This window comes from Leptopilina heterotoma, unplaced genomic scaffold (assembly GCF_015476425.1).
Source record: "Leptopilina heterotoma isolate Lh14 unplaced genomic scaffold, ASM1547642v1 Lhet_36, whole genome shotgun sequence".
Lineage (NCBI taxonomy): Eukaryota > Metazoa > Arthropoda > Insecta > Hymenoptera > Figitidae > Leptopilina > Leptopilina heterotoma.
The window spans coordinates 385,710-412,362 of record NW_025111040.1 but is presented as its reverse complement, the minus strand read 5'-3'; the positions used below and the strand labels follow the sequence as shown (position 1 = coordinate 412,362).

At 24.3% G+C, this 26,653-nt stretch overlaps 2 protein-coding genes and 6 non-coding genes across 10 annotated transcripts in view; 3 read left to right on the top strand and 5 right to left on the bottom strand.

The window, feature by feature from the left end:
- The window catches only part of LOC122505523 (follistatin-related protein 5-like), a 477,342-nt gene that overhangs the window by 411,071 nt on the left and 39,618 nt on the right, over nucleotides 1–26,653 (top strand). For both annotated transcript variants that reach the window (XM_043617200.1, XM_043617201.1), the window contains 2 exons: nucleotides 15,580–15,697; nucleotides 20,252–20,473. In XM_043617200.1, the coding sequence (XP_043473135.1) occupies nucleotides 15,580–15,697; nucleotides 20,252–20,473 (340 nt within the window). The remainder of the gene's footprint in view (nucleotides 1–15,579; nucleotides 15,698–20,251; nucleotides 20,474–26,653) is intronic.
- On the bottom strand, nucleotides 10,277–13,272 carry LOC122505526 (mucin-22-like). 2 transcript variants are annotated; one of them, XM_043617206.1, is made up of 4 exons: nucleotides 12,915–13,272; nucleotides 11,802–12,642; nucleotides 11,497–11,744; nucleotides 10,277–10,983 (listed from the first exon to the last, which is right to left on the bottom strand). In XM_043617206.1, the coding sequence occupies exons 1-4, from the start codon at nucleotides 12,991–12,993 to the stop codon at nucleotides 10,811–10,813; spliced, it is 1,341 nt and encodes a 446-aa protein (XP_043473141.1). In that variant the 5' UTR covers nucleotides 12,994–13,272; the 3' UTR covers nucleotides 10,277–10,810. The 2 variants fall into 2 exon arrangements, with proteins under 2 accessions (XP_043473141.1, XP_043473140.1); XM_043617205.1 differs by having other exon boundaries at nucleotides 10,285–10,983; nucleotides 11,497–12,642.
- On the bottom strand, nucleotides 18,354–18,448 carry Trnay-gua. The gene is made up of 2 exons: nucleotides 18,412–18,448; nucleotides 18,354–18,389 (listed from the first exon to the last, which is right to left on the bottom strand). It is a non-coding gene; the product is annotated as a tRNA-Tyr (tRNA).
- Nucleotides 21,239–21,333, bottom strand: Trnay-gua. Its single transcript has 2 exons — nucleotides 21,297–21,333; nucleotides 21,239–21,274 (listed from the first exon to the last, which is right to left on the bottom strand). It is a non-coding gene; the product is annotated as a tRNA-Tyr (tRNA).
- Nucleotides 21,773–21,869, bottom strand: Trnay-gua. The gene is made up of 2 exons: nucleotides 21,833–21,869; nucleotides 21,773–21,808 (listed from the first exon to the last, which is right to left on the bottom strand). It is a non-coding gene; the product is annotated as a tRNA-Tyr (tRNA).
- Trnay-gua lies at nucleotides 22,390–22,486 on the bottom strand. The gene is made up of 2 exons: nucleotides 22,450–22,486; nucleotides 22,390–22,425 (listed from the first exon to the last, which is right to left on the bottom strand). It is a non-coding gene; the product is annotated as a tRNA-Tyr (tRNA).
- On the top strand, nucleotides 23,592–23,688 carry Trnay-gua. The gene is made up of 2 exons: nucleotides 23,592–23,628; nucleotides 23,653–23,688. It is a non-coding gene; the product is annotated as a tRNA-Tyr (tRNA).
- Trnay-gua lies at nucleotides 24,135–24,231 on the top strand. Its single transcript has 2 exons — nucleotides 24,135–24,171; nucleotides 24,196–24,231. It is a non-coding gene; the product is annotated as a tRNA-Tyr (tRNA).

Below are 26,653 nucleotides of genomic sequence, written 5' to 3'. Positions count from 1 at the left end.
CTTACATTTAATTCACCTTCACTTTTTCTTCACACTTACATTTAATTAACCCTCACTTTAACTCCAAAGTTAATTTAACTTTACTCTCACTTTTAATATCATTTCTCACTTACATTTAATTTAACATCACTTTAACTTCGTTCTTATTCTTACTTCAACTTTACTTACTCACTTTTACTCACTTACATTTAATTCACCCTCACTTTCTCTATACACTCACTCTTATTTTGACTTCACACTCGCATTTTATTTACCCTAACTTTAACTGCATCCTCAATTTCACTTTACTCTTACTTTCACTATCGCTTCACACTTACATTTAATTCACCCTCACTTTCTTTTCACGCCTACTTACATTTAATTCACTTTTGTTTTAACTCCATCCTAAATTTCATTTTACTCTCACTTTCACTATTACTTCACACTTACATTTAATTTACCCTCATTTTAACTCGATCCTCAATATCACTTTCACTATTAGTTCACGTTTACATTTTATTCACCCTCACCCCCATAGTTTACAACTATTTTTGAGCTATTTTGCCATGGTTGTGTCTCGGGAGAGACAGTGTTTTCTAAGCTGGAATTTTGGCATGGAAGAGGATTTCTACAATTTTTAAATAGCTTATAACTATTTTCCATGTTGGGCCTGGGTAAAGAAATTTGTGTTTTTTAAACCAGAGTTTTGACATGGATGGGGATTCCTATTTTTTAATTATTCGTAACTATTTTGACATGGTTAATCGAACTTTGTAAAAATAGATCATGAAAATTAAATAATGATAAAAAATAGATGAAATAAAAATCATTTGGTATGAAAATAGATGATTTTATACCAACTTTATTGACTTCATAGAGAGCCCTCATAGGAACCCTTTTTTACATGTAGGTTAAAAAATAGGTCAAATGTGACCTCAATTTTGACCTATGGTAACGACCCTTTAAAAAGCTCTGATGGGACCTCTTTTTGACCTGTGGGTAAAAAGTAGGTCAACATTACCTACATTTTGACGTAACGTGACGGCCCTCAAGAGGGGCCCTTAAAATCCCTGACTCTGGCGCGACAATATTTTGTAGCTCTAATTTGACTTAAGTTTTAACTTTTATATATTATTTGTCTTTTATATATTATAACTGCCTAAGATTCTATAATGGTCCCCTCTCCCAAAAGGCAAAATATGACCTACTTTTTTACCTACCAGGCAAAAGAAGGACCTATATGGGCACCATAAAGAACCGTTACGATAAGTGTTTATTTATACCAATTTTGGACAATTTTTATATACAGGTCAAAAGTAGGCCGCATGGCCTAATAAATTCCTTATTAACCTGATAACCTGCCAATGTTGCGTCAACATAATTAATGTTGAGTCAATGTTGTGTGTACATTGTTCGGAAATTTTTGCAATATTGCTATGCAATATCGGCACAAATTCGCGTAAGTCTGTAGGGTGAGATACTCATGTGATACTCAAGCAAATTTTTTGTGATACTCACGCGAATCTCACGCGAATCTCACGTGAGATACTCACGCGAGTCTCACGTGAGAAACTCACGCGAATTTTTCCACCTGGGTTTTTATTTTCTAAATATTTAATTGAATAATTTCCAAAAAATCAAAATTTCCTAAAATTGAATTGTAAATAAATGGATTTGTTGAAAATTCTCTAGAATCTTTTGCAAAAATTATTAAAAATAATTGATAATTGTTCATTTATTTCTGTCGAAGAATGTTAATAAAGTTTTTGAAATTAATTACATTTTTCGAAGAATTTACTTAAAATTGTATTATTATACTTTTTAAATAATTTCTCTTTTTAAATGTTGAAAATTTTAAAATTAATCTACTGAAAATCATTGCATTTTTGCAAAGTATTTATAAAAAAATTTGAAAATAATTGAATTCATTTCAAGAATTATATCATCATTTTTTTTAATAATTGAATTCTTTCGAGAAAATGTAATTAAAATTGTACTGAAAATATACTAATTCTTAGCAAGATTTTTATTAAAATTTTTAAAAATAATTGTCTTGTTTTTAAGAATTTATTTCAATATTCTTGAAAATAATGGAGTTTTTTTTTAATAATTTTTATACTGAAAATTTTGAAAGTAATTCAATTTTATGAAGAATTCAACTATTTTCAATAATATTGTAATAAAAATTCTTTGCAAAAAGTCAATATATAAATAATAAAAATCTTGGTAAAAAATTCAATTATTTTTATATAAATAATAAAATTCTTATCAAGATTTTACTTATTTTCAATAGAAATTTTAATTGATTTCTTCGAAAATTTCAATTATTTTTAAAAATCTTGTGAAAATTCTCCAAATAAATTCAATTATTTTGAAAAATTGAATTTTTCACAGCAGTTCAATTATTTAAAAAGCTTTCAATAAAATTCAATTCAAGAATTTAATTATTTTCATAAATAATGTAATTTTTGCTGAAATTCAATTATTTTAAAATTTACATACAATTTTAATTGAATTCCAGGGAAAATTAAATTATTTTTAAACATTTTTTTAATATTCTTTGTAAGAATTCAATTATTTTAATAAATAGAAAATTTTAATACGCAATTTTAATAAAATTCTTCTAAAAAATTCATTTACTTTTATAAATTTGGCAAAAATTCAATTATTTGCAGAAATAATTAATTTTTTCGCAGGAATTCAATTATTAAAAAAAGTTTTAATAAAATTCTATTCAAGAATTCCATTATTTTCAGAAATAATTAAATTGTCGACGTTCTGAAAATCATTGAATTTTTATAAAGAATTTATAATTGTATTAAATTGTATTACAAGTAATTGAATAATCCTGTGAAGAATATCATTATTTTGAAAAATAATTGAAGTGTTGCAACTAATTTTTATTAAATTTCTTTTAAATAATTGAATTCCTGGGAAATTTTTATTATTTATGATAATAATTAAATGCTGGCGTACATTTTCATTAAAATTGTTTTTGAATAATTGAATTCTTTTGGGTAATTTTGATTAAAATAGTAGATATTGAAAATCATTGATATGAGGAAATTTTTTGAAAATAATTTAGTTTCAAAGAAGAATTTTTTTATTTATAAAAATAATAACTGGGATTTTGACGAGAATTTTTTTTAAATTTTTGAATATAATTGAATTTCTGTGAAGAATTTTATTACTTTTCAAAAAAATTGAATTCTTGTCATGAATATTGTTCATTACTTATGTAAATAATTAACTTTTGTGAAGAATTTTATTATTTTTGAAAATAATCGAATTTTTGTGATGAATATTGTTAATTATTATTTAAATATTTAAATTTTGCAACGAATTTTATTAAAATTCCTGTAAATAATTGAATTTCGGCGAAGAATTTTGCTATTTATAGAGATAATTGAATTTTTAACATTTTTAAATTATCAAAGTTCTTTAAAATTTCTAATTAAATTCATTAAAAATTGAAATTTTCTAATATTTCAAGTTTTAAAACCTTTTGAGTTTATTTTTATAATTTATGAAAATAATTGAATTTCGGAGAAGAATTTTATTATTTTTAAAGGGTAATTGAATTATTCTGTGTAGAATTTTTTTACTTTTGAATATATAATTATGAATTTCTGCAATTATTTGTAACTTCTGCAAAATTCAATTTTTACATTCTCATCAAAAATGAGAAAGTCTTGGATTTGTTTTTAGTGTTTTTAACTAAAATTCTTCTATAAATCCATTATTATTAATAATTAATTAAATTAGAAGTGTTTTGAATTATTAAAATTTTTCAAAAATCTAAGTTCATTAAAATTTCTAATATTAAATTCATTTAACATTGAAATTTTTTAAAATTTCACATTGAAACCATTTGAAGTTCATTTATTCATGAAAATTGTAAATGCAACTCTTTTAAAATTGAATGAATTTTGAAATATTTAAGTAAAATTATTCATATTAAATAATTTATTTATTTTATGATAGTTGTTCAAGATTCAAGTTATTTAAAAAGAAATTTTGTTAAATGAAAATTTAACCGAGTTTAATCAAATTATAATTTAACTAAATTAAATTAAATTTTAGAAGAAATAATTTTGCATACAACGATTTTATTATACCCATAAATGAAAATAATGAATAAAGTTTAATAGAAGAATTATAATAATAATGAATATAATGATTACATATATATTGGATAAAGAGAGTTAGGACTTGAGACTTGAAGGAAACTGGGTAATCGTTGGATTGTAAACGCCTTACGGATTCCAAGGGAGTTTCAGACGTTTTGGGAGTAATTTCAGGTTAGTCCTCGTTGTTATCCCCTTCCGGTTCCGGTAGAAAGACTAACCTGCTGGCAAGTCTCTTTGGCTTTGATGTCCTAAAGTCAACTCGCTCATAGACACACGGAACGTTTGACTCAGCAGTTGAATTATTGTAATTAATTTCCCCCTCCCTCTCCCCCATTCCCTCTTTACTAATCTGTTATACACCCATACACCCATACATACGTATATAGGAGACTAAATGGGTTTCAATTTTAAAGATATATACATATATATACCAGTGCCTGAACTGCACTTGAAACTTTATAGTATATACACGGAGAGAAATTTGAACCGTAAAAGACAGTGTCTAATTCAGAAGGTTAAAAGAGGGGGAAAGTTCACGGTAAATCTGAGTGATTTCACCGAGTTTTTCCATTTACGAATCGCAAGTGGCAGTGACAGTAACCGTCAGAGAGCGCTACATCTTGTAGAAAATTATGATGAGTTTCCATTCATCGCCTAAGACTCTGATCACACCGTGATTTTACGTTCAACCTTCTCTCCGTGTACAGAAGGTACTCAACTTCCTGACTGCAAGCTACACCAATAAAAGGGCCAGAGGATTACACCCAGAGTTTCATTTCAGATTAGATCCGCGTCCTTGAATTCTATCAAATTAGAGTGGCAAAATTTTAATCTTTCTTGAAATTTCATTTCTTATTTTAATTCGATTTTCATTTATTATTGGCTCTGTAAAAATGAACTAAATAAAAAAAAAATTTTTTTAAAACTTCATGTTTTGTATTAATTTAAATTTTTATAAAATTTTTCAAAAAAGAAAAATTAAATTATTTCTAAAAATTTTAGTAAAATCCTTCGCACAAATTCAATTATTTTTATAATACAATTTTTCACATCAATTCAATTATATCAGAAAATGTAATGAAATATAGTCGTTAGAATACAATTATTATTTATTATTCATGAATTTTATTATTGTTGCAACAATAATAAAATTCTTCACAGGATATCAATTATTTAAAAGAAATGTAATAAAATTCGTTGCGAAATTCAATTATTTTCATAAATAAAATAATATTCTTCACAGGATTTCAAGTAATTTTATAAATACAATTTAAAGCAAATTCTTCGAGAAACATGATGAATTTCATAAATTTTATGAAAATTCTTCAAAACAAAAAATGAATCATTATTAATTTTTTAAAAATAATTTTTGCAAAAGGTCTTTCAGAGAATTTTCAAATTCATTTGTTTACAATTCAATGTTACGAAATTTTTAATACTATTCAGAAATTCTTCAATTAATAATAAATAATAATAAATAAATTCTTCATTATTTAAAAAATAAAAAATTTAAATAATTTTTCAAAAACATTCAATTAAACTTTTTCAAATTCAATTATCATCTAAAATTTTAACTAAAAATCAAATAAAAAAAATTTTTTATCAGAAAATTCTACGAGAATTCAATTATTCAAATATGAAAATAAAACAATTATTAAATAAATATGAATGTTTCTGAAAATTGAATTCTCATAAAGAATTTTATTAACAAATTTTTAAACAAATAAATTTTTTCGACGAATTTTAATAAAAATTGCAAAAATAATTATATTTTTCTCGAGAAAAATTTTAAAGAACTTTGATAATTTAAAAAATGTTAAAAATTCAATTATTTCTATATTATATCAAAATTCTTCGCCGAAATTCAATTATTTACAGGAATTTTAATAAAATTCGTTGCAAAATTTAAATATTTAAATAATAATTAACAATATTCATCACAAAAATTCGATTATTTTCAAAAATAATAAAATTCTTCTTAAAAGTTAATTATTTACATAAGTAATGAACAATATTCATGACAAGAATTCAATTTTTTTCAAAAAGTAATAAAATTCTTCACAGAAATTCAATTATATTCAAAAATTTTTTAAAAATTCTCGTCAAAATTACAGTTATTATTTTTATAAATAAAAAAATTCTTCTTCGAAACGTAAATTATTTTCAAAAAATTTCTTCATTTCAATGATTTTCAATATCTACTATTTTAATCAAAATTACCCAAAAGAATTCAATTATTAAAAAACAATTTTAATAAAAATGTACGCCAGCATTTAATTATTATCATAAATAATAAAAATTTCCCAGGAATTCAATTATTTAAAAGAAATGTAATAAAAATTAGTTGCAAGACTTCAATTATTTTCCAAAATAATGATATTTTTCACAGGATTATTCAATTATTTTGTAATACAATTTAATACAATTATAAATTCTTTATAAGAATTCAATGATTTTCAGGACATCGATAATTTAATTATTTCTGAAAATAATGGAATTCTTGAATAGAATTTTATTAAAACTTTTTTTAATAATTGAATTTCTGCGAAAAAATTAATTATTTCTGCAAATAATTGAATTTTTGCCAAATTTAAAAAAGTAAATAAATTTTTTAGAAGAATTTTATTAAAATTGCGTATTAGTGTGTGTTTATTTACTCTCCCTGCAATAGGCAGGGTTCGAGACTCCCAGATACATTTACAAATCAACTTATTCTATATGTACAAAACTTCTTAACCTATAACGTCGCTCTTATTCCACATCAACAACTTAATCAACACGCAACTTAACCTATTCTCATCACACTCATCCACTCAAAATTCGCCAGTGCCAGGGCTTCCGTTTCCAGTTCCCTTTGTCCATACTGACTGATTCCCCATTAACGCCCCACCCCTTTAAATCCTAAACCTCCATCTTCCTTCCTGTCCTTCTTCATTTCTCCCCATTCACCCGATCATCTATTCCAACCTCAAGCACTCGTCCATTACCTTCTCTCACGCACCATTTTACCCCATCCACCCACACACATTCCCTACCCATTCTTACTTCTCTTCCATTCCTTCTTTCGATCCATGCCTTCTCTCCCAGTAACCATCTTATTCTCCTTTCCCTCCACGTTCTATCCTCATCTATTCTCTCAACACATCCTTTCAACCTTCCTTTCATCCTCATAACCTCCTCTTTCTCCTCCTCACTTCCCAGTTCTACTAACCACATCCTCGGAATTCCATTCGCATCCATACTCATCGCTTTCATCTGCCTAATATTAATTTTCACCCCTATCCTTTCAGCCAGTCTCCCCACCTCTCTTCTTCCTTCACTTAAACCTGCATTCATACCCCTAATAATTATATTTCTTTTTCTTTTATCCTTTTCCATCCATTCCACTCTTCTTTCCAGCTCATTCACCTTTTGTTCATAATATACACTTTCACTTCCCTCACTACACATTTTTACCCCCTTTTTCAACATAACCTCCATTTTCTTATCCTCTTCCTTCTTCTCTAAAATAAATTTTTCCAAATCATCCACTCTTTCTCTCATACCTTCCAACTCACTCGCCCACCTTTTCCACTTTTCCTGCATCCTTTCCATTTCCTCATCTAATTCATCAATTTCTTTACCCCTCTCATCACCTAATTCACACACCGTTACAAAATTCTTTCTCACTCTCACAAAACGCTCTTCCATTGCCTCATTCAACATTTCCACTAACTCCATCAAGTCCATACAGTCTTCACACGTCATCACCTTTCCATTCTTCCCAAACCCTCTTTTAAATATTGGCGCCTTTTTCTCAGTCTCTCGCACACTACTTGAATCAAATTCAGCCATTCCAGAAATCTACCTTATCATTCAATATTTCCCAATGTCTCTCTCTCTCTTTTCTCTCACTTCAAGCAACCTAACCTCACAACATTCACTTCTCTATTTTTACCTTTTTTATCACTCACACTTAACCACTCGCACACATACACTCTTTTTACTTTCACCACCACTCTTTCCTTTGTTATCTCAAACACTACACTACCCACCCTTCAGTAAAATACTCAAAATTTTGCCAAAAACTCTTAAACCTTTACAAACGCGTGCACAACTCAACGGTACCGGAAACGGAAGCCTAAAATTGCGTATTAAAATTTTCTATTTATTAAAATAATTGAATTCTTACAAAAAAATTTTAAAAAATGTTTTAAAAAATTTAATTTTTCCTGAAATGCAATTAAAATTGTATTTAAAATAATTGAATTTCAGCAAAAATTACATTATTTATGAAAATAATTAAATTCTTGAATTGAATTTTATTAAAAGTTTTTTAAATAATTGAACTGCTGTGAAAAATTAAATTTTTTAAAATAATTGAATTTATTTGGAGAATTTTCACAAGATTTTTTAAAAATAATTGATATTTTCGATGAAATCAATTTTAAATTTCTATTGAAAATAAGTAAAATCTTGATAAGAATTTTATTATTTATATAAAAATAATTGAATTTTTTACGAAGATTTTTATTATTTATAAATTGACTTTTTGCAAAGAATTTTTATTACAATTATTGAAAATAGTTGAATTCTTCATAAAATTGAATTACTTTCAAAATTTTCAGTATAAAAATTATTTAAAAAAAACTCCATTATTTTCAAGAATATTGAAATAAATTCTTAAAAACAAGTCAATTATTTTTAAAAATTTTAATAAAAATCTTATTGCTAAGGATTAGTATATTTTCAGTACAATTTTAATTACATTTTCTCGAAAGAATTCAATTATTAAAAAAAAAAGTTTATAAAATTCTTGAAATGAATTCAATTATTTTCAAATTTTTTTATAAATACTTTGCAAAAATTCAATGATTTTCAGTAGATTAATTTTAAAAATTTTCAACATTCAATTATTCAATAAATAATTTACTTTTGTATTTAAATAATTCAATTCTCGTAAAGTTTTTTGAAAATCTTAATTCCTATAGAAAAATAATAATAATTTCATTTGTTAATTAGCATTTTTTTTTAAATTTTCTAATTTTTAATATTATTTTATCATGAATCAGAAAAAAATACCTGCATATTTTCGATTTGTCAAAAAATCGAAAGAATGAAGTTGAAAAAAAATATTTTAAATAAAATATACTTAATAAAAAGTAACTTCAAACTGCGGACGGAATGAATGAAAAAATACAAAAAGTAATATAATTAATTTTAATTTAATTACAAATTTCATAGCAACGATTATAATTTCCAGAACGTTTTCCTAAAAAATGTGTAGAAAATGTAGAAATAGAAATAATTTTTTTTTCTTGATAAAGAATTTTTTTTTTTTTTTTTTTTTTTAATCAAAGAACAAAATCAATTGACCATTATATTGGTACTTTGATGGGAGAAATTCTTTATAAGTGATATGGTATAAAATCTGCCACTTGAGCGAAAAATCCCTTAATCCAAAGTGAAAGGGAGTTTGGATATAGGTGGGATCTGAAATGATCAAAGCTTTGCGAGGGGCATAACCGAACCAATTAAGCGAACAGAGATTCGTATAACCGGAGGCGTAACTCGAGTGAAATGACTGACGGATCTTCACTCGACGATATACGTGTCAAAGCAGTTTAAGCTCTTGCGGCTTCTGAAAGTGACAAATTTAATATCAATTTTTGTTAATTTATCGTGATTTGCGGTTGGAGTGACAATTTTTATTTTGCCTCTTCTTCTCTTCTTTTTAGGAAAAAAAAACAAATGGCAGTGTATTTATTGTTTTTTTATTATATTTTTATAATAAATTTTCATTTACACGTTGTTGAATTAAATTGAAATTAAAGTAAAAATAAAAAATGTAAATCTATCCAAATGAAAAAAATGTATATCTATCGAAATGAAAGTAAAAGTGAAAAAGAAATTAAATTAAAAAAAAAAATCTATTGAAATGAAACTGAAAAAATAAGAATAACAATTTCTAATATTTTGGATAAAATGATTTACAATTTGGAGAAAAATAAAAAATCTGCACTCTATATTTAATGATTTTTTGATCAATATATTTTTATACGAATACAGTAATATATGAAAATAAATACTTTGTGATCATCAATTATTTTTTACACATATTTGAAATTTTAATGTTGAACATACATTATTAACTCATTTACACACTCATCTAATAATTATATCCATACATAAAAATTATGCAATTTAAAAAAAAAAAAAAATTGTTCCCTATTAAAAAAACTTTACGCGCACTCATTTTTCTCTCAATGATGACGAATACTTATTTTATCAATAGAAATAAATGAATAATTATTGCTAGCTATTTGAATGGTTAACTTTTAAATTGTAAGATATTTGTAATGCATTTTAAATGTTTGTAAAAATGATACTTAATAGTCTCTAAATAATTTATTGGCGTAAATAATTTTTTTTTGGTATCTCTTTGCAAAATTACATATTCCATTAGTCGATTGTAACATTTAGCAACGCAGAATGTATATGAAATGTAATATTTCTGTAGTATTTGCAATATTTCTGTATAGTATTTGTAATATTACTGCAATGTTCCGAATATTACTGTAGTATTACTAATAATATATATATGTATTTTTTCTCACTCTTAACTCCCAAGATTTCTAACGATCTTTTAGTGTATTAATTTTTTCGCTAAATGGTATTATTTCATCAAAAGAATAATTATGCCGATAATTGAATGGATTTATTTAAATGGCAATAAAGAGAAAAAAGAGTGGTACTAGAATTGAAATGAAACTAATTTTCATTATAGCTGATGAGTTACAACCATCTTCATCGCACTGAGTACACAGATCTTTATTTGCTTCGTTACATTTTGGCTGCTCTTCTTTTGCACAACCTTTTTCCATTATTTTGTTGTCTGTAAAAAGCAGAAAAAGAAGAAATGAGAATTAAATGAATTTGATTTTTTTTTAAATTCTTAGTTTGGTGAACAGGAAATAAAAATTTGTCCTGAAGAAACAAAACGAATATACATAGTGATTATGAAAATCAATTAATGAAGTAATAACCTAAAAGAAAAAATCGACTGATAGAAACAATGATGGAAAATTGACTAACAGATTAATTAGACTGAGACAAGTGAAAGACGTAAAATTTTGTTTTCGGAAGTACCAAGTCAAAAAGATTTTTTTTTTGTTTTTTACCCATAGTAATCGAAAAATGTTTTAAATATTCCATTTTTGTTGTGGCATTTCGAATTGTGCGACTAGGTTTTAGAAGATTTACCCGAATTTTAGATTTACCATTTAGTTTTATTCGATTGTTATTTATCAGTTTGGTAACTAAAAATAACACTACTATTGAAAATGAAGCATGGTCTTAATAGGACGATGTGAAATTATGAGAAATAAAGATGTTATAATTTTAATACCTTTGTCAACTATTTTGTAACAGGAAAATCCATCCTTGGCACGAAATATGGATCGGACGTAACGACTTTGACGATTCAGGGCCGTAAGCGGATTGGCGAGTTTATTTATTAACGATTTCACTGGTCCAACAGTAGAAATTGTGGTGGTTATCGTTGTTGATTCATCTGTTGTGGTTGTCTCATCTGTTGTACTTGATTCTTCTGTTGTTGTTGGTTCCTCTGTTGTCGTTGTAGATTCAGAACTAGATGTTACTCCATCTGTTGTTGTTGGTTCCTCTGTTGTCGTTGTAGATTCAGAACCAGATGTTACTCCATCTGTTGTTGTTGGTTCCTCTGTTGTCGTTGTAGATTCAGAACCAGATGTTACTCCATCTGTTGTTGTTGGTTCCTCTGTTGTCGTTGTAGATTCAGAACCAGATGTTACTCCATCTGTTGTTGTTGGTTCCTCTGTTGTCGTTGTAGATTCAGAACCAGATGTTACTCCATCTGTTGTTGTTGGTTCCTCTGTTGTCGTTGTAGATTCAGAACTAGATGTTACTCCATCTGTTGTTGTTGATTCATCTGTTGTGGTTGTCTCATCTGTTGTACTTGATTCTTCTGTTGTTGTTGGTTCCTCTGTTGTCGTTGTAGATTCAGAACTAGATGTTACTCCATCTGTTGTTGTTGGTTCCTCTGTTGTCGTTGTATATTCAGAACTAGATGTTACTCCATCTGTTGTTGTTGGTTCCTTTGTTGTCGTTGTAGATTCAGAACTAGATATTACTCCATCTGTTGTTGTTGGTTCCTTTGTTGTCGTTGTAGATTCAGAACTAGATATTACTCCATCTGTTGTTGTTGATCCATCTGTTGTTGTGGATCCAGAAGTAGATGTTGGGTCTTGAGTTGAACTCGATGCAGTGGTAGATTTTGTTTCTTCTGTTGTACTAGATCCTTGACTGGAAGTTGTTATCTCCGTCGTACTTGATCCTGAACTAGAAGTTGAACTTAATCCTGGAGTCGAAGTTGCTTCTCCAGGAGTTGTCGTTATACCCTCAGTAGTAATAGTTGCTTCCGTTGTTGTTGCTGTCCCACTACTGCATACCTTCTCTTTTTCAATACATTTTCCTGATGCATCAATACTACAAACCATGCATTTTAAACTGAAACCTAAAAAAAATAGTTCACTTCTCAGTAACTGTAAATAAAACTACTATATTTTATATCATGTGAAGAAAATGAAGAAAGAAGCCAAACATGCGGAAAAAAAAAGAAAAATCATTGTAAAAGACAAAAAAAAGAGGAAAGAAAAAAGTAGGAAAGTACCAAAATGGGTAAAAAAAAGGAGAAAGTAGGAAAGTGCCAAAATGATTAAAAAATGGGTCAGAAAAGTGGTGAAGAATCATTTTGTAAGAAATAACTTTTCTCATATTCAAACTCACCTTCTTGAGTACATAACAAGAATAATAGAACTCCGAAAAATAATTTTTCTCTTAAACTATTTTTGCCCTTTAACATCATTTTGCTGCTAAAGGAAACTTATGTATTAATTCAACAACAATTTAAAAGTTAAATAAGAAAAAGATAAAAACTAGTTCAAAAAACAAAAAAAAAAGAAATTAATACATTAAAATGATAATAAATATAAAAAACGCTTTTTTTCACTTATTGCAACAATTTTTTCTTTTTTGCGATGATTTATTTTTCAACTGAACTTTTCACTCTTGACAGTGCTGTGGTTAAATTTTCGAGGAAGCTCACACTAGCACCTCTGATAATAAACTAATCAGTCCACCAAGTCTTATCCACAAAAGCGCGTTTATAAGTAGTGTGTTTAAAATATTGGCTAATATTGTCATTATCACCTGGCAAAGTAAGCGACAAAATAAGATAAAACTATTTTTTAATTAAAATATTACGAATTACGATAAATTGTAATTATTAATTATAAAATATTATTCGCTTATTGTATAGTGATTCATCTTCTTCCTGTTATTATTAGTTGTATTTTCGCCTCATTATTACAGCTACAGTTGCTAATTGATTTTTTTTTTAATTCATACTGAACTTTAATGCGAATAAATATTTTAATTTCTTCTATTTTTCCTTTTCTCTCCTCTATTTTCTATAAACATTTTTTTTCACTATTAATCACAGATTTTATTTATAATTACATATATTAATAATTCATCATTTTCGACAATTAATACTTGTCATTTTTAATAATTTAATCTCTAAGTTTAATTTTTAATAATTATCAGGTTTCATTTGTTAAAATTAATACTTTTTAATAATTTTCTCCTCTGTAAATTCCACATGTTTTAACAGACTTTTAGCTATATACAAAATTGTCATTCCTTTGAAACTATATTCATAAATTCAATTTTCAATTATAGATAGAATACATATTTGCTTTTTTGATAAAGTGCATGAATTTTCATATATACAGTGCATAAAATTTAAATAAATATATATGTATATATACATGCCTCACAAATGACATGAAAATACAAAATTTTTTTTTCAAAATTCTATGAATGCAATATTGATTTTTTTAACATTACAAAATTAGAAATTATTTTTAAAAAATTCAAGTGTTTATAAAATTTAACAAAAATTTGACTGATAAAAGGGTTTCTTTTATAATTCTGTGTCTGCGGATTTTTAAATCAGAAAGTGAGTCATTATGATAATCTTAAAATGCATAAAGCATTTTCACCTCCTCCTCAAAAAAAAAAAAAAAAAAATTATCTTTATTATTATATTTTTATTATAATTACCTTTTGTCTTTCAACTAATTTAATACTGTTTTATGTAAAATTTTGTATAAATTTAAATATATATTCGAAAATTATATAATTATTGTTAAAATAATAATTAATAAAATAATAAATAGAAAATAAAATAATAAAATTTATATTAAACTACATTTATAGGTAATTCTAATAATAAATTAGATTTTATATCTATTGCGGTGCGTAAGGCTTCATTTCAAAATATAATATTAAATTATTATTGTTAGAAATGAACAATTATTGTAATTAATAATTATAATTATAAATAAATACAAAAATATTAAAAATACAAAAATAATGAAAACAAAAAAAATTACAAAAACTATAAAACTAATGTAAATAACAAAAATAACACAAATACTAAAAAAAAATATGAAAAGAGATTATATAATTATATAATTTAAGTGAAAATATTTAATTAGATAATTATAATAGACAATTAATCGGTTATTTGTATTTCAAATGAATTTTTTTTTCCATTGATAAAGTTACCATTTTATTATATAATCAGAAAACAAAAATTTTACAACTTTACAATAAAAATTAGTATAGAAAAATTTATAATTTGAACTTAAAAAAATAGAAAAGGTATTTTATGAAATCTTATATTTCTTTTTTTTCGACAACATAATCTAATAATCGATTTCATTGTAGCTTTTAATGTGATAATAGTTGTCAAATCTAATATATATATTTGCCGATACACATAGGCAAATAAAAAAAAAAAGAAAACATACTTTATATAATTTGCTATTATCATTAAGAATGTATGAAAAATAGTAATAAAAAAAATCATGACATACTGTGAATTTAATTTTACGAAATTTTATATTTTTTATAAATATTTACAAATGAATATAATGTGAGAAAAAAACAAAAGAAAATATTACAATTATTTAACAACACGACAAGCTCATATTATAAAAATATCATATTTTTGATTCATTGTTTATTTATTTTTCTTAGAATTATTATTTTATATTTTATATTTATATTATATTTATTATATTATATTTATATTTTATATTATTTTATATTGCTTAGAAAAATTAATAAATTCATATTTCTTATAAATATTTACAATAAGTGAATATAAAAAAAACAAATGAAAATATTATAATTTGATAACAATAATGATAATAATAAATAAATAAGAATATAAAATTATTAAGTAATTAAGTAAGTAATTATTAAGTAATTAAATTATTAATTAATTAATTATAATATTATAAGAAATTAAGAATATAATATTACATAATAAAAAGAATGAACTTTTGTTTTAAAATCTGTCAATTTTTTGTTTTGTTTTCAGCACTCTAGACGTCATCGAAATTTTTCGACAACTTTATGGAACGAGAGAACCACAAGCCATCCAGATGATTCGAGTTCACTATCGCCAATGGTGTTACACGAAGATATTATTAATCATAGTGAGTAACTTTTTTTTATTTTTTCCTTTATTGAAAAAAATTCATCAGATATAATTCGTTTTTTATTTCAAAATAGATAAATAAAACAGAAAATCTTTTGCTCTATAAATTCTTTTTAATTTCATTTTACGAAATGAATTTCAAATATTTGTTTTTTTTATTAAATTTATTACAAATTTGAAATCATTCTTTTCACTGTTCTTCAGAATTTTCCTTAAGGTCATGTTATTTAGTGGTCATGTGCTCCATATACTTTACTATGGGAACACGTGACCACTGAATAACATGACCTTAACATTTAAAAAAAGATAAAATAAAATAATTGAAATAACTAAAAGGAATGAATGGAATTTTTTTTTTTTATAAAAAGAAAATTAAATAAACATAATTATTAATATTAAATATTTATTTAATATTCGTCATCAAAAATTCGAATACTTAAATAAAGAATTTTTTATTATTTCGAGAAAAATATTATACATTGAATTTTTTTTATTATAAAAATTTTTTTTTTAAAAAATAATAAATAAATAAAAATTGACTCTCAAGATTTCAAGAAATTGAAGGGAATTTCATATAGACTACAATAACTGGGTGAATTTTTTGAGGGTGGGGTGGGGGGGCAAAGAGGCATAAGGAAGGGGACATCTGGTAGTCATAATAGTGGATCGCGAAATTCAATATCAGACTTGAAAATTAGCATAGAGATCGATTTCGAGATTCGAGTCAGTGCCACCAACCAAGAACTCTCTCGTTTCTAGTACTGGCCTCTGAGTCTCGAATCCGTTTTACTTTGCCCTCACTTGCCGATCTCTCGTCTTTATAGATCGTCTTACTCATAAACCGCGCCAATTGAATTTTCCTCTCTCTCTCTCGTCCACTCTCTTTTTCTCTGTATCGAAGAAAAAATCGATTTCCTTACTTCCCCTGCTTTTCCTGTTTAAATTTTTTTTCACCGTTTTACCTCATCTTTCAAGCAAAAAAAAAAAAAAAAAAAAAGAATCTAGATATTGATAAGATTCGATTGAACGAGAAAAGGATAATATTTATTCCTATGTATCGAAAAAGAGATCAATTTTTCTTATAGATATTTGTACCAATATTACCCCAAAAATTAACGTTATCAATATTCTATTTATTTATTATATTAAATAATATTTTTATTTTTTATTTCTCCAAAAATCGAATTAAATTAAAATTAAATCAAAATTGTTTATTATACTATAAATTAATTAACTACGAATTAATAAATTTACCTATTAATTAGTTAGAAGAAATGTTACTAAATTAGTCAATTACTGATTAATTAATTTAGTCACTAACTATAGAAAAGAAAAAATTAGTTAATAAACACTAATTTAGTGAATTACTAAATTAATCAAACTAATTAGTAATTATTAATTAATCAAACTAATTAGTAATTAATTAATTATTAATTAATAAACAAAAACTTACTTTTAGTTAACACTAAAAAACACTAATAAACAAACAACTTAGTCTTTTTTAATTTATTAATTAGTTAATAATAAATAAGTACTGAATTTGTTAACTAACAATTATTCAAACTGTTTATTACCTACTAATTAAAAAAAATTATTAATTAACCGAAGAAATGTAATCTAAAGTAATAAATTAACGAATATACTTTTTTTGAAAAAATATAGTCAATTATTCAATTAATTAACTAACTAAACAATTTATTAATTAACTAACTAAACAATTTATTAATTATTAACTAAATAATTTATTTGCTCATTATTCAATAATAAATTCGTAAATTAAACTATATAAACTATAAACTAATAAACTACCCAATTTATTTGTTATAATTAGTTATTAATAAATACTAAATTAGTTTAATTGATAATAATTAATCAACACTGTAAACTACTTAATTACGAATTTATAAGTTTATCTGTTAGTTAATCATTAATAATTACTCAATTTTCAATCAGTTTATTACTAATTAAATAATTTATTTAATTATCACTAATTAAAATACACATTAAATTAGTTCTCAACTAACTAATTAAATTTTATTAATTCTAATCTAAAGAAATACGCAAATTAACTAATTAATTATATTATTTAAAAAAAAATACAGCTAATTAATTGAATAATTTATTTATTTACTAATTATTAATAAATTAACTTTACTAAGAGAAACTAATTAATTTATTTATATATAATTAATAAATAATCAATGATAAAAATGATAAATTTATTTATTTTAAGTTATAGTTTATTTTATTAAGTTATAGGTAAATATACACTGACTTAGTGTTATAATAACTTAATTACTATTTAGTAATAACTGAATAACTTAAATTGGAAGTTAATTCCAATCAAATTATTTACTAATTATTAACTAACAAAAAGTTAGTTAATTACAAATAAATAATTTTATTTATTATAGTTAATGATAAATACTTAATTTGTTAATTAATAATTAACTAGTTAAGAAGTTAATTAATAATTACTAATTAAGAAAATAGGAAATACCAAAGAAAGTATTAACTAATTAATAATAATTACATTATAATTAAAATTAATGTAATTAATTAATTTTTTATTCTACTGAAAAATTCTACTGATTTTTTTAAAAAAAATAATTTTTAATTAATATTATAATAATAAGTAAAAAGAAAAAAATATTTCCTTCGAGCCGGATTTGAACCAGCGACCTATGGATCACTATTTTCATAAATTGCCAACTACAGTCCACCGCTCTACCAACTGAGCTATCGAAGGTGTTGATGAATCATTTCGATTTGCTCAAACGGCATCGATAGTTTCTCAAACTCTGACGTCACATTTCGCCCCACTCTCCTTTCCCCTCTTCACTTACCTTAGTCACGTCAATGTCCAATTTAATATGAATTTCTAATTTATTCCATTTACAGCATTTGTATTTATATTCTTTTTAACACTCTCCGCCTGTTACTAGACGAACGTATTTTTTTTTTTTTTTTTAATTTTTTGTCTTTTTTGGCAAATATAGTAATTAAATATTTATGATAATTATTATTTAATATTTATGTTAATAAGATGCCTCATTATTTATAATGAAATAATTATGATTGAATAGTAATGTTAATAAGAGGATTAATTATTAATAATTGGGCCTTATTAATAAAGAAATAAATTGTTAATTAATTAATTAATAATTAAATGCCTCATTATTATTAATTAAATAATTATGATTGAATATTGGTGGTAAAATAATTAGGCCTTATTAATAAATCAATAAATTATTTATTATAAATTGTTAATTAATTTAATTAATTAATTAATTATTAGATACCTCTTTATTAATAATTAAATAATTATGATTGATTATTGGTGGTAGTAAGGGAACTAATTAATAATTATGCCTTATGTATAAATAAATAATTTATTAATATCTGTAAATAAACAAATAATTTAATTAATTTAAAATTAATTAAATACTCATGTTTAGTAATAATTACACTCTTTGTTATTAATAATGATAATTTTTTGTAATAATAATGATAATTTTTGTTAATAATAATGATAATTTTTGTTAATAATAATCATAATTTTTATTAATAATAATTATACTTTTTGTTAATGATAATGATAATTTTGGTTAATAACAATTTTTTATTTTGTTAATAAAAATTATAATTTCTGTTAATTATACTTATATTTTGTATTAATAACAATTAAAATCTTTGTTAATAGCAACTATAAATTTTGTTAATAATATTTAGATATAAATATAAAAAAAAATTGATTGGTATATAAATTATTACAAAATATGATTTACTTTACACGTTATCTTATATTCTGTTTTAATAGAAATCAATTATTATATCATTTATGTGTATAAAGATAAATTTAACTCTTTTTTTTTAATAAAATTGTCAGAATTGTACATCGCACTTTATCATCAAATGAGTCATAAACTTTCAAAAATTGATAAAGAATTTATACAATTAATTGTGATTTATCGTCTCCATTTTTTTTTTCTATTTATCGAATATTATTAATTTTACTAATAAATCCAAATTTTTATTAATTTTTTATTCGACGATAAAATTAAATTCTAATAAATATAAATTGACGATAAATTAAACAAAAAAAAAAACTATTCTTTATCAATCTGACAAGTACCAAGTCGAAGAGAAAAAAAATTACATATAATTCTACAATATAGTTACAATTTCATTATTAAAAAAAAATACATTAACTCTATTAATAAAAATACATTAACTTTATTAATAAAAATACATTAACTTTATTTAATAAAAAATACATTAATATTGTTATTAAAAAAATATTACTTTAAAAATTTTCAATTTATATTTTTTATAAAATTTATATTTTTTAAAGAAAAGAATAATTGACGCTCGTGATAAAAATAGAAACGAATTTTTCGAAAACGAAATGTTTCTGTTTCTCTTTTTGTATGTGTGTGTAGTGGGGGGGGTGGGAAGAGTTTTTTGGCATCAATTCAAACACTGTTTATATTTAATTTTGACAATTGAATTTTTCTCTTATTTTATTTTTTCTTTTGCTTTTTTTCTATAGAGTCGTGCCTAGAAAAATATTGCGGAGCAGGAAGAGAATGCCAAATTTCACCGGATGGAGGAGTCGCCCTCTGCGTTTGTGCGACGAGATGTGCAAGACGTCATAAACCAGTTTGCGGTAGCGATAGAAAAATCTATGCCAACCATTGTGAATTACATAGGGCGGCGTGTAACAAAGGTGTACCATTAACTGCCAGCAGGCTCATGCGATGTCTTCATCGAGGTAAGTGCAAAATATACATATTTTCTTCTCAAGTTCTCAAAGAAAAAAAAAAAATTTTTATTTTAACTATTTTATTTAGGTGCGTAGCCAGGGGTTCATCCCCCCTCGAAAAAACTTCACCTCTGATCAATTCCCCCCCCCCCCTCCCCCTCTCGAAATATATTTTTTGGCTACGACTCTAATTTTGTCCTATAATTATTTTGCTTAATTTTTCATAAATATTTAATTATCTAATAAATACAGGGATAATAGAATTATTTATAGAGTTACGAAAATAGCGAACAATTTGAGATTCAATATGGAGATGATAATCTCCACCTGCGAACGCCAAGGTCACCCCCAGATGGCAGTTTAGTCCTTTCTTGGAATTTTCCGTGCCACCTGGTGGTGACCTTGGCGTTCTCAGGTGGAGAAATTAAACCACCATTTTATCCTCTAGAAACTATTTTTCAATTTAAAAAAATGTCATTGAAAGAATAATTAAATATCTCTTTAAGTAGAAAATTTTTAAGTATATTTTTTTATCTGCATTCTATTCGCAAGTTAATAAATTGAAATCAGTAGAGGGACAAAATTTTGTATGAAATAAAATAATATTTGGATGTGCTCGTCACTTTCGAATAAGCATAATAAATAAATTGAATAAAAGAATTATTTAACTAAAAATTACATTTCTTTTCTTTTTTTTTTGGTCACAGTAGTATTAATTAAAAAAAGAAAAAAAAATTAAGAAGAGAATGAAAAAAATTTTGGCGAAAAAAAAATTCCTTCGAGCCGGATTTGAACCAGCGACCTATGGATTACTATTTTCATAAATTGCCAACTACAGTCCACCGCTCTACCAACTGAGCTATCGAAGGCTGATGGAATTTCTTTTCATTCACTTCGTAATTTTTTAACGATAACCTCATTTTTCATACAGACTTTACTTTCTCTTTTCAAATAAGTTTCAGTTCAGTCTTTCTTTTTCTTATCCTTATCAACGGTCAACAGTTATTTTACAAATACAAACGAATTTTGTACAATTTTCACGCATAACTTTAATTAACGAACGTATCTTCGAAACTAATTCAAATTCTTCTAGGGTAAAATTTACTATTCCTATAATAGTGAATATAGTAAACAATTAAGAAAATTGAACAAAAATTGGAGAGATTTTAGATTTTACTAAAATGGTACGGTAAAAGTTAGTATACGTTCTTTTTCCGTGTATAGTAAATTCAGGAGTAAAATAGATTAGTAAAAATATATTAATGAACCTAAATTAAATTCTCTTGAATTAGGAAGTTAAAAAAAAATTCCTTCGAGCCGGATTTGAACCAGCGACCTATGGATAACCGTTAATTTCAAATTTGCCAACTACAGTCCACCGCTCTACCAACTGAGCTATCGAAGGCTGATGTTAGTGTTTTTTCTTTGCTTTGAAAATTTTTTAACGTTGACCTTATTTTTTCAACCGAATTTCCTTTCTCTTTGGCGGCCTTTTATTATCAATGTACGCCACAACTTTCTGACTAAATGTATAAAATTCATTTTGTAAAACGCTTTTATTGAAACGAAAATTAAGAAATAATAATAATTAAGATTCTTATTAAGGATCGATTTTAATAACGCCGATGAAAAGTTAAGTAATGATTAACTTTTAATTAATGATTTAATTAATGATTAATTGATTAATGATTAACTTAACCGTCCAATCATGATCAGTTTAAATTGACTTTATAATCGTTGATTAATTTTTAATTGGAGTTGGTGAAACTGGACCTAAATATAAAATAATTTACATTAATAACATTTATAATTATTTATGTACTTAATTGAATTTAACCAAATTTGTATATTAAGTAATAAATAAAAAAAAATTGTAAAATAGAAAAACTCGTAAGTTTCCGAATAAATGGAAAAGGCAAAAAAATTCCTTCGAGCCGGATTTGAACCAGCGACCTATGGATTACCGTTAATTTCAAATTTGCCAACTACAGTCCACCGCTCTACCAACTGAGCTATCGAAGGCTGTTGTAAAAACATTTTCTCTCACTCTTGAAATTCGTCGAAAATTGTTTATAATTACCTTATTCTCATCTTATTTTGAAAGTATTTTTCTTTTACTGCTCTTGCCTTTCTCTTTTTTCTCATTCATAATCGTAGATTGTATAATGGATCTTGTAAATAGATTCTTTACCAAATGAACTGTACTATAGGTTTTACAGACACAAAATTTTCAAAACAATCCCTTTGGTATTTTAATTTAACATTTAATTATAGAGTTAATTCTTTTCTGTATTGTTATTTTAATCCTCCACTAGCCAATGATAATCACCCTTTTCAAGTTAACAAAACATTGGAAGGTCTTAATGTCAGGTAGTTTACCTGAGAGTTCCAAAAGCATTGTTATCGTTTTGAAGCGCAATAACACATTTCAGGTAAATTTTTGTTTTTACGCTAAAGAAATGCGTTTTGTATTGCATACGTTAGCAATTCAAAATTTTTGTTTCGATTTTAGTCTTTTTTTAGTGATTTTTGTTTGTTTGACCGTATTAAATATTCATTTGTAAGATAATGAAAAGGCCTATTTTACGGTTTGTTTAGATGATATTTATTATTTTGTTTTTAGTCTTTTTTTTTGTTTTTAATGAAAAATAAGTTGAAATCCTGTTATTATTAATATTATTATTTCTATTCACAGTTTTTTTTTTTTTTTTTTTTGAAAGTTTAATTTTAGTCTAGAGAGTATGATTTTAAACTTTAAAATTTATTTAATCTATTTTTCAGCATAAAATGTAATGAACTTTGCAATATTTAAGAGGTTTGGCCAAATTATCTCTTCGAGGAAGAAGCGAAGGTGATTGCAATTATCAATATTTACTTTGATATTATAATTGAACTAAACGAACTGATTAGAAGTACATAAATTTTAGTGACCTTTTCAACCTTTGATATAGAAATGTTATAAAATTGATATAAAAAAGAGTAAAAATACTTTTTATTCAACTTTTTCTCTTCACTTAAATAATGATCTTAAACTCGTATTATTTGGCTTTCTGATTTGGAAAAATTTGTTATAAATTGATAAAAAATACTGCATCAATTTAGGTTAAAAAATATTTCACTTCAACAGCCTTCGATAGCTCAGTTGGTAGAGCGGTGGACTGTAGTTGGCAAATTTGAAATGAACGGTTATCCATAGGTCGCTGGTTCAAATCCGGCTCGAAGGAATTTTTTTTTAACTTCCTAATTCAAGAGAATTTAATTTAGGTTCATTAATATATTTTTACTAATCTATTTTACTCCTGAATTTACTATACACGGAAAAAGAACGTACACTAACTTTTACCGTACCATTTTAGTAAAATCTAAAATCTCTCCAATTTTTGTTCACTTTTCTTAATTGTTTACTATATTCACTATAATAGCTTATAGGAATAGTAAATTTTACCCTAGAAGAATTTGAATTAGTTTCGAAGATACGTTCGTTAATTAAAGTTATGCGTGAAAATTGTACAAAATTCGTTTGTATTTGTAAAATAACTGTTGACCGTTGATAAGGATAAGAAAAAGAAAGACTGAACTGAAACTTATTTGAAAAGAGAAAGTAAAGTCTGTATGAAAAATGAGGTTATCGTTAAAAAATTACGAAGTGAATGAAAAGAAATTCCATCAGCCTTCGATAGCTCAGTTGGTAGAGCGGTGGACTGTAGTTGGAAAATTTGAAATTAACGGTTATCCATAGGTCGCTGGTTCAAATCCGGCTCGAAGGAATTTTTTTTTCGCAAAAATTATTTTTATTTTCTTCTTAATTTTTTTTTTATTTTTAGTTACTACTGTGAGTAAAAAAAGAAAAAAATGTAATTTTTAGTTAAATAATTCTTTTATTCATATTATTATTTGTAAAAATAATAATTGAATTCCTGCAACGAATTTTATTATTTATGAAAATAATTAAATTCTTGTAACGAATTTTAGTATTTATAAAAATAATTAAATATCTGCAACGAATTTTGTTATTTATGAAAATAATTGAATTCTTGTAACGAATTTTATTATTTACGAAAATAATTGAATTCTTGTCACGAATTTTATTAAACTTTTTTTTAAATACTTGAATTCCAGTAAAAAATTTCATAGTTTGTAAAAATAATTGAATTCTTTTTTTTATTTTATAAAAATTAAAAAGAATACTTCAAATATTTCGAATAACTTAATTAAAATTGGATTAAAAAAATTGAATTCTAGCAACGAATTTTAATTTTTTATAAAAATAATTAAATTCTTGAAACGAATTTTATTATTCACGAAAATAATTGAATTCTTGTCACGAATTTTATTAAACTTTTTTTTAAATAATTGAATTCCAGTAAAAAATTTCATAGTTTGTAAAAATAATTGAATTCTTTTTTTTATTTTATAAAAATTTAAAAGAATTAATTCAAATATTTCGAATAACTTAATTAAAATTGGATTTAAAAAAAATTGAATTCTAGCAACGAATTTTAATTTTTTATAAAAATAATTGAATTCTTGAAACGAATTTTATTATTCACGAAAATAATTGAATTCTTGTCACGAATTTTATTAAACTTTTTTTTAAATAATTTAATTCCAGTAAAAAATTTCATAGTTTGTAAAAATAATTGAATTCTTTTTTTTATTTTATAAAAATTAAAAAGAATACTTCAAATATTTCGAATAACTTAATTAAAATTGGATTTAAAAAAAATTGAATTCTAGCAACGAATTTTAATTTCTTATAAAAATAATTGAATTCTTGAAACGAATTTAATTATTTACGAAAATAATTGAATTCTTGTCACGAATTTTATTTAACTTTTTTTTAAATAATTGAATTCCAGTAAAAAATTTTATAATTTTTAAAAATAATTGAATTCTTTTTTTCATTTTAATTTAAAAGAATAATTATTAAAAGTTGAATTATTTTGGAAATTTGATTATATTCATGATATTATTTGAAATTTTAGCTTTGAATTTTAGTAAATTTTTTAAAATAAGTAAATTAGTTTGAAAAATTTTGTGTAAATTTTCGAAAATAATTATAAAATTTCAAAGAATTGAATATTAAAATTGTATATTGAAAATAATTGAATTCCTCTGAAGAATTTTATTATTTATGAAAATAATTGAATTCTTTCGAAGAGTTTTATTAAAATTATATTTAAAATAATTGAATTCATTTAAAGAATTGTATTATTTATGAAAACAATTGAATTTCTACGAAAAATTTATTAAAATTAAAAAAAAAAATTAATTCTTGCAAATTTTTTCGTCGAATTAAATTAAAATTACATAGAAAATAATTCAATTCGTATAAAGAATTTTATTAAAATTTATTAAAAATAATTGAATTTATTCTTGCGATGAATTATTTTATTATTTATGAAAATAATTTAATTCCTATAAACAAATTTTTAGAAAATAATTAATTTCTTTTTCAAGAATTTTATTAAATTTTTTTTAAATTACTGAATTTTTTTGTGAGAAATTTTATTTTAAAATATATAAATTTGTATAATATTTAAATAAATAAATAAAATAATAGATATTGAAAATATTTGAATTTAATTATTTGTGAAATTAACTGAATTCTCAAGATTTTCGGAAAATTTTTGAAATAATTGAATTGTGTCAAAGAATTTTATGAATAAAGTAGTAAATAGTTTTGTTCCCAATGGAAAATGAAACACTTTTCCCACTAGTGGCTAAAAGGAGGTACTTTCTACTCTCATGAGAAATAAAATAGAAAAAAAAAATTTCAAAGACAAAAGGAAGAAAAATTGAAAAAAAAAAATTTAAGAGAGAATCATTCCGAAGTGTCTTTAAAGGGACTGCGTAAAAGATAAATTGAAATCGTTTCGATTAGAAGTAAAATCGACATGAATATTTGCCCAAGGGGAGATAATTGAATTTTTTACAGAATAAGAAAAGAAATGTTTCATCTTCTTGGATAAATTCACATCAGGCGGCTGATTTATACACTTTTGGTGGAGGAGGATTGCTCCCGATGCAAATGTTCTCGTGAAACGTTATATGCAGAAAGAGAGGAACTAGGAGAGGGGGGAGGGAGGAGGGCAAAAGGATTTATGGGCATCCACGCTCTTTTGCCTATGAGAACACAGCAAAGCGAAAAGAGTGCCGGAAAAGAAGAAAAAAAGAATGAAGATTCTT

Coding starts and splice junctions, on each gene's coding strand:
- LOC122505526 (XM_043617205.1), bottom strand. CDS start 12,993: ATGATGTTAAAGGGCAAAAATAGTTTAAGAGAAAAATTATTTTTCGGA. Junction 12,643..12,914: donor CTTGTTATGTACTCAAGAAG/GTGAGTTTGAAT, acceptor TATTTTTTTTAG/GTTTCAGTTTAAAATGCATG. Junction 10,984..11,496: donor TTACAAAATAGTTGACAAAG/GTATTAAAATTA, acceptor TGCTTTTTACAG/ACAACAAAATAATGGAAAAA.